The sequence below is a fragment of the Rana temporaria genome, chromosome 5 (genome assembly GCF_905171775.1).
Source record: "Rana temporaria chromosome 5, aRanTem1.1, whole genome shotgun sequence".
Classification (NCBI taxonomy): Eukaryota; Metazoa; Chordata; class Amphibia; order Anura; family Ranidae; genus Rana; species Rana temporaria.
In genome coordinates, this window is record NC_053493.1 from 203172520 (window position 1) to 203187207 (window position 14688).

The 14688-nt window shown below is 40.4% G+C and overlaps 1 protein-coding gene across 1 annotated transcript in view; it reads right to left on the minus strand.

The window, feature by feature from the left end:
* MOCOS (molybdenum cofactor sulfurase) overlaps positions 1 to 14688 on the minus strand; it is a 429522-nt gene that overhangs the window by 177584 nt on the left and 237250 nt on the right. The window contains exon 6 of the mRNA XM_040353488.1: positions 9240 to 9439. Within this exon, the coding sequence (XP_040209422.1) occupies positions 9240 to 9439 (200 nt within the window). The remainder of the gene's footprint in view (positions 1 to 9239; positions 9440 to 14688) is intronic.

Sequence of the window (14688 nt, forward strand, 5' to 3'; positions counted from 1 at the left end):
TCAATGACCTGAAAAGAGCTGGGACCACCGTTTCCAAGGTTACTGTTGGTAATACACTAAGACGTCATGGTTTGAAATCATGCATGGCACGGAAGGTTCCCCTGCTTAAACCAGCACATGTCAAGGCCCGTCTTAGGTTTGCCAATGACCATTTGGATGATCCAGAGGAGTCATGGGAGAAAGTCATGTGGTCAGATGAGACCAAAATAGAACCTTTTGGTCATAATTCCACTAACCATGTTTGGAGGAAGAAGAATGATGAGTACCATCCCAAGAACACCATCCCTACTGTGAAGCATGGGGGTGGTAGCATCATGCTTTGGGGGTGTTTTTCTGCACATGGGACAGGGCGACTGCACTGTATTAAGGAGAGGATGACCGGGGCCATGTATTGCGAGATTTTGGGCAACAACCTCCTTCCCTCAGTTAGAGCTTTGAAGATGGGTCGAGGCTGGGTCTTCCAACATGACAATGACCCGAAGCACACAGCCAGGATAACCAAGGAGTGGCTCTGTAAGAAGCATATCAAGGTTCTGGCGTGGCCTAGCCAGTCTCCAGACCTAAACCCAATAGAGAATCTTTGGAGGGAGCTCAAACTCCGTGTTTCTCAGCGACAGCCCAGAAACCTGACTGATCTAGAGAAGATCTGTGTGGAGGAGTGGGCCAAAATCCCTCCTCCAGTGTGTGCAAACCTGGTGAAAAACTACAAGAAACGTTTGACCTCTGTAATTGCAAACAAAGGCTACTGTACCAAATATTAACATTGATTTTCTCAGGTGTTCAAATACTTATTTGCAGCTGTATCATACAAATAAATAGTTAAAAAAATCATACATTGTCATTTCTGGATTTTTTTTTTTTATTATGTCTCTCACAGTGGACATGCACCTACGATAACAATTTCAGACCCCTCCATGATTTCCAAGTGGGAGAACTTGCAAAATAGCAGGGTGTTCAAATACTTATTTTCATCACTGTATATAAAGTTGGGTAAATTATATTCAACAATGTTGTTATATACTGATAGTGTTACTCTAATTGTGTTTAAGGTATTGTAATAAAGTTGTATGGATTGTGGATTTGTTGTTTTCATGTGGTACAATAAGAGTCCCATTGTTACCCTTCTTCTCCCTTTCTCTATAGTTTAGGAGGTTTGGAGGTGGTTTCCTTCTTTGTTGTCTGTTTGTATGGGATGATACCCATGGAGACGAATGTGCATGCAACATGAGTTGCCCTTTCACTTATCTATAACATCATTGTCATTATTACGGTAATCTAATGTATAGCATTTTTAGTAGATGATCATCTTTGTTTTTCCAGTAGTAGTAGTAGTGGTAGTGGAGGGGAGGTAGACAATTCCTTAATTTTCATCCTTAGACCCCTTTCACACTGAGGAGTTTTTTAGGTGTTTTAGTGCTAAAAATAGCACCTAAATACCTCCTGCCCTGCAGTCTCAGTGTGAAAGCCCGAGTGCTTTCACACTGAGGCGATGCGCTGGCGGGACTGCTCCAAAAGTCCTGATAGCAGCATCTTTGAAGCGGTGAGAGGAGCGGTGCGTTTACCACTCCTCCACCGCTCCTTCCCATTGAAAACAATGGGACACTGCGGCTATACCGACGGCAATGAGCCTCTGCGAGGCACATTGTGGGTGGTATCAACCCTTTTTCGGCCGCTAGCAAGGGTTAAAACTGCACCGCTAGCGGCCGAATACCGCCGCAATTCCAACGGTATAGCGCCGCTAAAAATAGCGGCGCTATACCACCACCGCACCTCCTGCCCCAGTGTGAAAGGGGCCTAAATTTATTTTTTAAGTATTGAATGTAAAGTGTGCTATGTACTACTGTTTGACTGCTTGTTGTGAATAAAACCATTATGGTTGTACTCTAGGACCATCAAGATAGGCAGTGTACACAGCAACTCATTTGACACAGGTTATTGATGGAGTCTATTGTTTTCTCTGGTGACATGCAAAACTTGGCCATTTTTCATGTTGCAGAAGGGATTCTTTAAGGCACTAGTCACACTCATGTGTTGCAGCAATATGCTGTAAAATGCATTGATTACTGTGACACGTGGCAATGTAGGCATGGAAAAGGCACCACAGTGCACAACACACAGATCACGTATTGTGGGGCAATGTTAAAAAAAAGGGTTATGTACATTTTTGATCCATGGCTTTGCATTGGCAGCCCATTTGTATTGAAAGGGCAACTTTAGCACAACAAACGTTAATGTGTAATGTAACGCGGTTACAGTATATAAGATAGTAAGATTTTTTAGTGCAAATGATATTATAAATAATGATTTGATGATTTCACTAAAGTGCATTATGGAAATAACCAAATTAAAACCATTGATGTTTTTTTTTTATCTAAAACCATAGCCCATAATTATTTTGCAACCTACTGCAGGTTGCTGGCAACAATAAAAAAAATTAACAGTACAATTCAATTGGACCTAAAGTCAATGATCCATAGTACCATAAGTGGTCAAACAGTGTTGCAAAAAAGTATTAGATTGTACAAAACAAATAAATTGCTTGCTATGATATATACAATATATATATATATATATACATGTTCAATACACATTGAACGGTGCATTATTTAAAGAAGAAGTGGAGTTGCGCTCAAAAAAACGTGACTTATCAAAAAATAATGAACACTAAAAAGTCCCAAAAGAGGAAGAGAAATCTTCTTTGATCCAATATCAACTCTGTTAAAGTTCTGGTATTGAGTACTGAATACCCGTGAGCAAGTCTTAGTAGACGAAACGTCGGGAGGAGACGTACTGACGTCACCGAATTCTTGAGGACTACACGTTCTATTACCGGCCGGATCTCTTGTGCTGTTTTAAAGCCTTTTTTATGTAAGTGTACTACAATTTTGCCCATTAAATGCCTTAAACGTTATCACACCATTGTGAGCTTTCTTCTCTATGACCGCGGATTATCTGGTACACTTTGGCGAATCCGAGGATTGTTTGTGGGAGAATTCATTTCCAGTGGCTGCCCATATCCCCCCTGTGTTTTCGGTTTGTTTATATCTAGAGCTCTGGTAAGGGTCAGTGTGTTTTTAGGTGGTGGTTTGCATGTCACACTGTCCGTCTGCCAGTCACAGGGGAATTTTTGTGTGTGAATACCTGACAATATCACACTATCTAGTTTTTTATTTTTTATGTGCTTTCTGGATGTTCCACTGATCTACTGCTGGGAAGACCTTATCAAGATCTTGATCTCCTATGCAGCCCAGGTGTGTGGCTAACCCGCTTGGCTTGATCCTTTGGATCTGAATATCTGGTAAGGGTCAGTACTCTCAGGGAACATTGATCCGGATATTTCTACACGTTGTGATTCCATATAATTATTTGATTATTCACAGAACTTTAACAGAGTTGATATTGGATCAAAGAAGATTTCTCTTCCTCTTTTGGGACTTTTTAGTGTTCATTATTTTTTGATAAGTCACGTTTTTTTGAGCGCAACTCCACTTCTTCTTTACATAATATTTTTTGTTTGTATAAACATTTTGAGTTTGCAGCTGTTTTTTATTGTTATAGATAAGCGCACTTTTTTTTTCACTTTTTGCAACGGTGCATTATTACTTTCAGACCTTAAAGTGTTCTTAAACCAGGCCCTTCGATACTTTTTCTCATCAGCAGTTAGAGCAGACTTGCGACTTCTATCCGTGTCCAGGCAAGCACTGGTCAAAGCTTGTGGAAGGAGTTTTCTGACTGTCCTATGAGACTGCAAGACCTCTGACCACTGATGTCTGGATAGTGCCAAATTGGCCCTGTGCTGATCACATGCACTCTCCCAAGAAAAAAAAAACGTCTCTAGCAATACACACTAAACTGAGCATGGCTTTGTAGACGTTCATTCTATGCTCTCCCCAACCAAGATTATTTCTTATTCACTTTTACGTTCCTCCCATGATATTCCCCTCAGGGAACACTATAGTTACTTACAACTTCGACATTTCCTCCAGCGCCTAATCAGATCCCAACCTACCCCCTATACCATGACCCCCTTTGAAAGCTTATGTAGATCACGCCCCCATTCCCCGGGACTCATATCTCTCATTTATACAGCGATTATCAACTCTAGGAGACCGCCCTTGAGACCTTATCACCTTCAGTGGGAGGCTGAACTTGGGAGGCAACTAGATCCGGAAGATTGGCAGGCTATGACCATGGCATTGTCTAAATGCTCTACCAATGTTCTCTTTCAGGAGAACGCTTATAAAGTGTTCTATAGGTGGTACTATACCCCGGCCAGACTGAGCGAGTTTCATACCTTCTTATTCTCCTTTGTGTTTCGGTGGATGCTCTCAGGAGGGTACCATGGCACATATCTGGTGGACCTGTCCCAGGGTATGCAGATTGTGGGTTAGAGTTTATGCGTTGCTCCGCAACCTCTTTTGATACCAACCTAAAGAAGGACCCTTTTGAGGCCCTTTTATGGAAACCGATCACGGAGCTTCTCCATCCTGAACGCTAGCTGGCGGCGCATGTTTTTACTGCAACTAAATTGATCATTGCAAGGGCCTGGAAGACCCCGGTTCTCAGTTTCGAAGCAGTTAAAAACTGCATTAATGATATTATGGTTAACGAGAAACTCACTGCTGTGTTAGCAGATACCCACGACAAATTCCTCAGGGTATGGCAACCCTGGGTGGCTAACAACCACCCTTCACGATTTAACCCAAAACTACTTTCTCTTTGATAGGTCTCTGTTCCCCCCACCCCGTGGACCCCCTTCTTTCTTTCTTCTTTCTTTCTTTCTTTCTTTCTATTTTTCTTTCTTTCTTTCTTCTATTTTCTTTTCTCTATTTCTTTTCCTCTTTCTCTTTATTGCCACTTGCTCATGCTACTTATCTAGTTGGCTCTCTTTCTTTTCATCCTCTCTTTGTGGCTTGGGCCCTCAGGCTTGGTCCTGTCAGCCCTGGACACAGGATGCATTATTTATTTTATATTTTGAAAAACTGATATCCTCTGCTATGTGCCTGCTTGAATTAAAAAATTTTTTTTTTTGTTATTTTATTTATTATCTTAATTTTTTTTTTTGTAATGTTGTGTATCGTATAGCAACTTTGCTTTTAAGTTTTACATTTACCCCGGCGTGTTAGCCGGTATGTTACCTAAGCCAGCATTAGGTTAATTTAGCAGGCCACTTGAGTTGAGGACATTCTATTGCCGGTCTTCTGGATTCGCTTTTGGATCCCTAGAAGCCGAATTGATCTCAGGTCTACGGACTATCTGTTCTGATGTTCGATAGCTTATGATGTGTCCACCACTGTCTTTTTCTCTTTTGTATTCTTTTTTGTTTATTGATGTACCTTTTCAATAAAACTCTTTGTACAAGAAAGTGAGTCTCTCCACAACTGGAGTCATGTACAGCAATAACACATACGTTTTAACTTATTTTCCTTTTGTTGTTACTGGAACAACTATATTCTCATTTAGATACCCTTCCACTATACATGCAAGTCCAGGTTTCCTGTCACTTTACATATTTTGTGTAGGAATCTGCTGCCCTGTACTGTCTGTGTTTGTAAATACCCTTTGCCTATTAATTATTACAGAGTTACAGTGGATCCTCGGATTAAGAGCATAATCCGTTCCAGGAGAATGCTCGTAATCCAAAGTACTCGCATATCAAAGCGAGTTTCCCCGTTGAAGTCAATGGAAATGAAAATAATTTGTTCCGCATTGACTTCAATGGCATGCAATACCGCATGCAGCCAGAGGTGGGGGCGCCATAGAGCCTCGGAAACGGACAGAAAGGCCCGAGGACACCTCGGCTGACCTCGACAAACCTTGGAAGGACTCCATTCCTGAGGTTTGCCGAGGTCAGCCGAGCTGTCCTCGGGCATTTCCGTGCATTCCCGAACAGCGCTAATAGGCTCCGATCGCCGCCGTCCGTCTCCGGCACCCTCCACCTCAGGCTAAACGCGGTACTGCACACTGCTTTGTCCTGAATCCTGTTCGTTATGTTTTTTTTTTTAAATACTGTGCTTGTATTGTGAAACGCTTGTTAACTGCGTTACTCACAATCCGAGGTTCCACTGTAGTTGGTTACAGACAGATACTTCCTGTCCCTGTAGACGCAGAGAACTGAGCCACACAATCTTGTATACACAGAAGCTGCTGTATTTTACCCAGTCCAGAACCAGAGATTATTAGACAAGTATTTCTATGGTCTATTAGAGTAATTGCAGCAGCTAAAAGCTTTTTGAGTGTGTATCTGAGTCCTTGGTGACATACATATCTCACATGCACAGTGCCAGGTAGCTATCTCTGTGCTACTGTATGTGTGTAGTGGTCACCTTCAAGTATATTAGTGGGGGAACCTGTTTATTTTAATAGAGTTCAAATGCACCTCCTGTTTCTTTAGTTAACCCTGTCCCATCTGGTCAGGTATTCTATAGCTAGCTTTAGTTCAGGGCTCTATAACCAGCATATGCTAATGCCAGGCAACTACTAGGTACTAAGACGCAGAGTAGATCAGCTGACTTCAAGTTCCAGTGCCACTTTACAGTTTCTGCTGGAAAAATATGCATTCCAGGCCAGTTTGACAATGATCTTTTCTCCAACACAAAGACAGAAGCCGCAACGTGATCATCCTCAGTGGCCCCTGCAACTGAACTTTGCTGTAACATTTAGCTGGAGGTATCTTTAATAACTATATATACCCGGGTATATGTCTACAATTCCACCAGGACTCTTTTTGGGCTCTTTACTGATAATACTTTTTACCTGTTTGTACATTGGATGTATGTACGATTATTCATATCTCCTATATAAAGCGTGTATTATTTCCATACTGGCATGCATCTATATACCTAAAGTTAGTGTTATATGCTGGTTGCAGTCATTTCACTGCTTCAAATAACTTTGATTAGATTACTGATTAATTTCCCATGGAGGGAACCCCCCCTGTTCACAGAGGCCCTATCCTAGGTGGAGGCACTGCCAACTTTATCAAACCCACTCTTCCACTTAGTGAAGGTTTTGGTTGTCTTATAACCTACAGACTTAGGCCTAGATTCACGTAGGGCGGCGTAAGTGTGGGCGGGCGTAAGTGTGGGCGGGCGTAGCGCATCGTATTTACGCTACGCCGCCACAACTTAGAGCGGCAAGTGCTGTATTCACAAAGCACTTGCGTCCTAAGTTACGGCGGCGTAGCGTAAATGTGCCGGCGTAAGCGCGCCTAATTCAAATTGTGAAGAGGTGGGCGTGTTTTATGCTAATGAATCGTGACCCGACGTGATTGACGTTTGGAACGAAGGGCGCATGCGCCCTCCGTGGACGTTTACCAGTGCACATGCATCGGATAGAATGCCTAAGATACGTCGAACACTGCCTAAGACGTGAACGTAACTTATGCACAGCCCTATTCGCGTATGACTTACGCAAACGACGTAAAAAGATACGCTTGTTCCGACGTCCATACTTTGCATGGGCTGCGCCACCTAGAGACCTGCTTTATTTTTACGCCAGCATATGTCTTACGTAAACGGCCGAACTAAATGCGACGGGCGCACATACGTTCGTGAATCCGTGTATCTAGCTCATTTGCATATTCAACGCGGAAATCAACAGAAGCGCCACCTAGCGGCCAGCGTAAATATGCACCCAAGATACGACGGCGTAGGAGACTTACGCCGTTCGTATCTTGGCAGAATGTATGCGTAACTGATTCTATGAATCAGGCGCATACATACGATGGCGCTCATTTGGACTTACGACGGTGTATCTGGAGATACGCCGTCGTAAGTCTTTGTGAATCTGGGCCTTAGTGCACTATCCTTTTGGGGAGGGCAATTTCTCCTAGCCCCTCTAAATAAGAGCTACATCCCATCGAGTCAGGCCGAGCACTTTCCAGCAATTTAGAGGAAGCCTTGCATTTTTATGAATGAATACAAAGCTTTCTCTGACTGACTGAAACATCATCTGCCTGGTTAACCACCTTGACCATTCAAAGGAAGATTTCTACAGTATATATTGATAAAAATACAAGGTTTCCTTTGAATGGGTGGAAAACACTCAGTCCAACAATTTTTTGTGGCAGGAAGTCACACGTACTGCTGCATAATTCATTTTGGCCAGCTTGGCTAAAAAAAATTAAAGTGACAGGAAACCTTGACTTTGGCTTTAAAGTGGTTGTAACCCTAAAAAAAAGAAGCTCCTGTCCCTTTAAGTCATGATATATAGCATAGTGCTTTTGCAGTGTCAATCGGCCCTTTCCATGTTGTACAATACCTGATTGATCCTGCCTGTTCCTGTGTTGCCCTGTAAGTAGGGATCATGCTAATTAGGTCTACTGATCTGTGATAGCATGGTATGATTTCGTGCCTCCCTCATCTTGCTCCCTCCTCAGCATCTCTGCATTTTACCCACGCCTCCTACCTCTCTGTCTGTCATTTCCATAGCCTGTATGTGAACTGTGAAACTGATCTCCTCTCCGTCACTCCCACTCTTCTCCTCCTGCCTTGAGTAATACTATTCTCTGCAGCTGCCACTATAGTCTCTTAAATCAGGAAGGAAAGCAGAGGTGGGGGAGGGGGGGGGGGGACGGACACATGACTGCACAGCAACACTGTACAAAGAAGAATGCTTATTTAGCACTAACATTTTAAGAAAACACACACACTATACTAAACATGGACCTAAACCAGGATCAAAGTAATTAATAAATGTGACTATACAACCACTTTAAGTATTCATGGTATGCTATAACTATTAATTAGGCTAAAGGCAATCACCCCATAAACATAATCTTGTTCCAGAAAAAAACATTAAACCCAACTAGGTCACCTCTACGCAAACTTTTCTTTGTGGATATTTTGCTTTATAATTGTGAAAATTCTATAAAAAAGATTGCCAAAAGAAAACCCCAAAAATACAAACAGCAACACAGCTTGACAAACAAAAAAACATGCTGCCATTATTTTAAAGAAAGGGTAACAAGTACATTTAACTGTTAATCGATTATTTGTGTAGACTGCCTAGGCAGATCTCTTGGACTAACCAACTCAATAAAAAAAGAACTTATATTACTTCACGACTAAAAGTAAAGGAAGAATGTTTCTTTTGTAGATGTACTTTTATAGTCAACATTGTATTTAAACATAAAAACTAAAATACAGGATAAATGAATAATGTACTGCAATCAATAATAGAGAAACAATTTCACAGATGGTGGCTAATGCATGATGTGAACCTTGAAAAATATGTACCTGAGAGTAGCCGATTATGCCTCCATTTTCATCCAGCACATTAAAATTAATGATAGGACCCTGCACATCGTAAGTCCTAACCTCTGTATCAGTGTAGACTTGTATTACAGGTTCTCCATTAGCATAACGTAGAGCCGACAGCACAGAGTAGGTGTACCTTGCCAAAGCATGGGTATGATTTTTAATCTTCTCCATTCCTCCTACAAAATAAATATATATTCATATCATTTCTCTTTTTACATTGAGAACATTGAATTTATTAATGTTTGTTACACAGAGTAAAGTAAGCTCCTGAAGAAAGCACGCTGACACAAAATAAGGCAGGGTGAAAAAAATATATATTTCAGGTTCACATGCTTCACTTATATAGTATATGAACAGTAACAATTCTGAATATATCAGACATCTCTGCAATGCAATTAAAATTTTGATGCACAGCTGGAGATCTTGGAATACCATATCTGGGATAATGAAAGTTTCTAAATGGAAGAATAGGGAAAGATGGGGAGAATGGATGTCTTTCATGGTCAGTGTAGGTTAAATGAATTATCCCTTCTATTTTACATCATCAAAAGGTAAAATGAGAAGGATTCAAAGATGCAAAAAAAAAAAAAGATGAATTCTAACATGTACAGTAGACAAAGGTTCTGTGCCTAGATAGTGGTATCGGCTTTTGTAACGAGGGTTTGTCCTGTTTTTTTTTTTTATCATAGTGTTCCCTTCCCACATTTAGGCATACTTCTAAACACACAGGCAACATATACAGGCTATGATTGTAGGAGATGCCTGCAATTCATTTTGTATCACATTGTAGACATCTAACAAAAGTCGCAAGCCAGTCACAAAATCCATAATTGGTTTTCTGGGTGAATTCTGTAAAACAAGAACAAGATGCCATTCTGCAAGGAAGTGATGTTTGACATTTTTAGGCTGTTTTGGAAATTCAGCAGAACATTTATTCTTTCATAAATAGGAGTTCAGGCCCATTTGCTCCTGCATGTTTTTATTATAGTGGTGTAACATAAACCTTGGTTCCTGCAACAAGTGAAGGAATGAGAGAGCTTTCTGGGTTTTAAATGGGTTCTGTGGTGCTCTACTACTGTAGTTAACTAATGCCCTGTACACACAATCGGTTCGTCTGACGAACCGATCGTGTGTGGCCTCCATCCATCGGTGAAAAAAAATAGAACCTGTTTTAAAATTTTTGTATGGTTAAAAAACCGATAGAAAAAAATGATCGTCTGTGGGGAAATCCATCGGTCAAAAATCCACGCATGCTCAGAATCAAGTCGATGCATGCCCCGAAGCATTGAACTTAAAGGGTCACTAAAGGAAATATTTTTTTTTGCTGAAATGACTGTTTACAGGGTATAGACACATAATAGTTAACTGATTGCTTTTAAAAACGATTAAAAATAGATAAAAATCAATCATGTAATGTGCCTCTAGTTTCACTTTTGTTTTTGCAGCTAGCTTAGTTTTTGCATGTAATTTAATGCCTCTGTGCTGGACAGAGCCATAAAGAGTGATGGTTAGGAAAACAAAACTAGAATCTCCCAGTACTGTGGTGATCAGGAAACAGACAATCAGGAAGTGTCCAGAACAGAGCAGAATTACAGCAACATCAGAGCAAAAACAAACAATGAGGACATGAAAACAGGACTGCAGTAAGGTAAAGGAAGCTATTTAGCTAAAAAAAAAATCCTTTAGTGACCTTTTAATTTTTCTCAGCACGTCGTTGTGTTTTATGTCACTGCGTTGGACACAATCAGATTTTTAACCGATGTTGTGTAGGCAAGACTGATGAAAGTCAGCTTCATCGGATATCTGATGAAAAAATCCATCGGATCGTTTTCATCAGACGAACCGATTGTGAACAGGGCATAAAGGCATGTGCACTCACTTCTAGTTGTCTGGATTTAACTGCATATATCACATTTCCTAAAAGTTTTATACAGATTCACTTAACCCCTTTGTGCCTAAGGATAAAACAAATCTTAATGCCTAAGCCCAATTTTGAAACTTTGACATGTGTAAAACCGTACACATTACTCTTTGTTTATCCTGGTGGATTATACCAAAATATTTTCAGGACAAATAGGGCTTTTATTTGGTGGTAAATACTGTATTTATTGGCGTATAACACTCACCTTTTTACCCTGAAAATAAAGGGTAAACTGTGCCTGCGTGTTATACGCAGGGGGCTGTGGAAAGTTTTTTCCCTAAAAAACTTCCCTCTTAAAGTTAGGGTGCGTGTTATACGCCGATAAATACGGTAGTTATGGATATCTCCTATTTTTATTTATTATCCAAGGAAAACTGTCCCAAAATAGTAAAGAAAAAAAAAAACTGTATATTTTTTGCTACAACCATAACCCACCACAAGGGATGAGCGGAACACCCCCTGATTTTTTTCGCACCAGAACATGCGAACAGGCAAAGAAGTTATTTGAACATGCGAACACCGTTAAAGACTATGGGACACGAACATGAAAAATCAAAAGTGCTAATTTTAAAGGTTATTATGCAAGTTATTGTCATAAAAAGTGTTTGGGGACCTGGGTCCTGCCCCAAGGGACCAAAAAGTTTTAAAAACGTCAGTTTTTTCCGGGAGCAGTGATTTTAATAATGCTTAAAGTGAAACAATAAAAGTGAAATATTCCTTTAAATTTCGTACCTGAGATGTGTGTATAGTATGCCTGTAAAGTAGTGCACATTTCCCATGTTTAGAATGGTCCCTGCTCAAAATGTAATTTCTAAAAGGAAAAAAGTAATTTAAAACTACTTGCGGCTATTAATGAATTGTCGGTCCAGGCAATACAGATCAAAGTCAATGAAAAAAACAAAAGAAAAAGCGTAGGGGTCCCCCCCAAATTCCATATCATGCCCTTCAGGTCTGGTGTGGATATTAAGAGGAACCCCACGCCATTTTATTTTAAATGGCGTGGGGTTCCCCCACAAAATACATACCAGGCCCTTATCCGAGAATACACCCTGACAAGCCGCAGGAAAAGAGGACACGTCACGGGGGAGGTCACCCGTCCACGTCATTGGGTAACCCCCAGCTTTCTCCTTACTCAAGGAGAAAGCCGGAGGTTACCCAATGACGTGGATGGGTGACCCCGCCCCTCGTACGCGTCATAGGGGTTTTGTTCCACGCTGGAGAATAAGTGGAGACTGCAGCGTCGCTGGAGAATGGATCATCGTTGAACTTCGAGAGATGGGATTACATCGCTGGAATTTTTATTTTATTTTTTAATAAAGGACTTGTCCCAAGCCGTGTCTGTGTGTTTTTTTTAATTTGTTACACTTTCTTTGTGAAATGGTAGGGGTGCAATGTGCCCCGTTACCAATTCACATAGGGGGGCTGGGATCTGGAGTTCCCCTTTGTTAGCAGGCTATTAAATAAAGGGTAATCGGCCCTGAACAGATAAGCCCCTGTATTGGCGTCCTGGTGCACGATTCCCGGGTGTAGTTGGTTGGGCAGAAGTAACGCGATATTACCTTGACGTTTCGTCTAATCAAAAAGTCATCATCAGGAAGTAGTCATTCCTCCATATTGGTTGAGGGCATTTAAACCCTTACTATCGTTCTCATTGGTTAACTGTTTGAAACTAAGTATATCATCTGCTATATACTTCGGGGGTGCTTACAACCTATATTGACTGTTAAAAATAGACTGAGCTATCATATTCGAACAGTACATAGTGATAAATACATATTTGTAAAAAGAAAGTGAATATACAGACAGCTCTAGTGGCCTATGTGTAAAAATGTGAGCGTGAATAATTTTGTGTATTAAGGCCCGGAAGGCCATCTTGTGGTAAAATTGAAAATTGCACTCATACTAAAATATTAATAGAAACAGACCAGAGTCTAACTAAATACTCCAATATATAAATGTAAATTATAAATAATACATGAATATATAGTGTTGGACCATAACTGATAAGTGATAATAAATAAAATGGTTAGGGGAAAGACCTAACTGTGTAAGACCCAATAGGTAAGTAAACCTCACCCTTGGGAATAAATACAAAATGAAATATAAAATGAAAAACAAAATGTTTGTAAACATAGTGCATGGTTATATGTACCAAATATGATAAAACAGTAAATATTACTACAAATACTGCGGTGTAGGGTACATCACCATTTTTGAAAGGATAACTACACCTTAACTATAAGGCCTCATACAGACGACCGGATCTATCCGCTGGGATTGATCCGCGGATCAGTTCCAGCAGATAGATCCGGTCGTGTGTACGTCCGAGCGGACATTTCCCGGCGGATAAAAATCCAGCCGACGGATTCCCAGCGGATAAAAATTTCTTAGCATGCTAAGAAATCTATCCGCTGGAATCCAGTCCAGCGGACTGATCCGGTCGTCTGTACAGACCCAGGTGGGGAGGCGGCTGGCAGGAAGGGGTTAAGGAGCCCTTGCGGTAGTAGGAGAATGGTATGGACTTTTATGGTGTTTCTTAGTGACAACATTGTCATTATTTAATGTGTTCAAGGGTTGTGGATGTCAATTTTGATTCTGTATTTCAATTACACTAGTGTTTTTTGGTATACCACTTTTTGGCCTATGTTTGATGAGAAATCACCTTCACTAAAAAAATCACATTTCAGGTTTAGTAAAGTATATATCTACTCATGTTTGCATTACAGGCATACCCCACTTTTAAGTACACAATGAGGTTTATTTACTAAAGCTGGAAAGTGCAAAATCAGGCTCACTTCTGCATAGAAACCAATGAGCTTCCAGGTTTTATTACCAAGCTTAATTGAACAAGCTGGTGTTAGAAGCATGTTGGTTTCTATGCAGATGTGAGCCTGATTTTGCGCTTTCCAGCTTTAGTAAAAAACAAACAAACATTGTGTACTTAAAAGTGGGGTATGCCTGCATTATCAAATTTAACCACTTCAGCCCCAGAAGATTTTACCCCCTTCCTGACCAGAGTACTTTTTACAATTTGGCACTGCGTTGTTTTAACTGATAATTGCGCGGTCATGTAGTGCTATACCCAAACTAAATTTGCATCCTTTTTTCCCCCACAAATAGAGCTTTTTTTTGGTGGTATTTTATCACCTCTGTAGTTTTTATTTTTTGCGCTGTAAACAAAAAAAGAGCAACAATTTTGAAAAAAATATATATATATTTTAAACTTTTTTCTATAATAAATATCCCCAAAAATGTTTTTTAAAAATTTATTTCTTCATCAGTTTAGGCCAATATATATTCTTCTGCATATTTTTGGTAAAAAAAAAAAAGAAAATGCAATAAGCGTATATTGATTTGTTTGCGCAAACGGTATAATGTCTACAAACTATGGGAAAGATCTATGGAATTTTTTGGCCTTTCTTTTTTTTTTTACTTGTAATGGCGGTGATCAGCGATTTTTAGTGGTACTGGGACATTGCGGCAGACAGATCGGACACTTTTGAC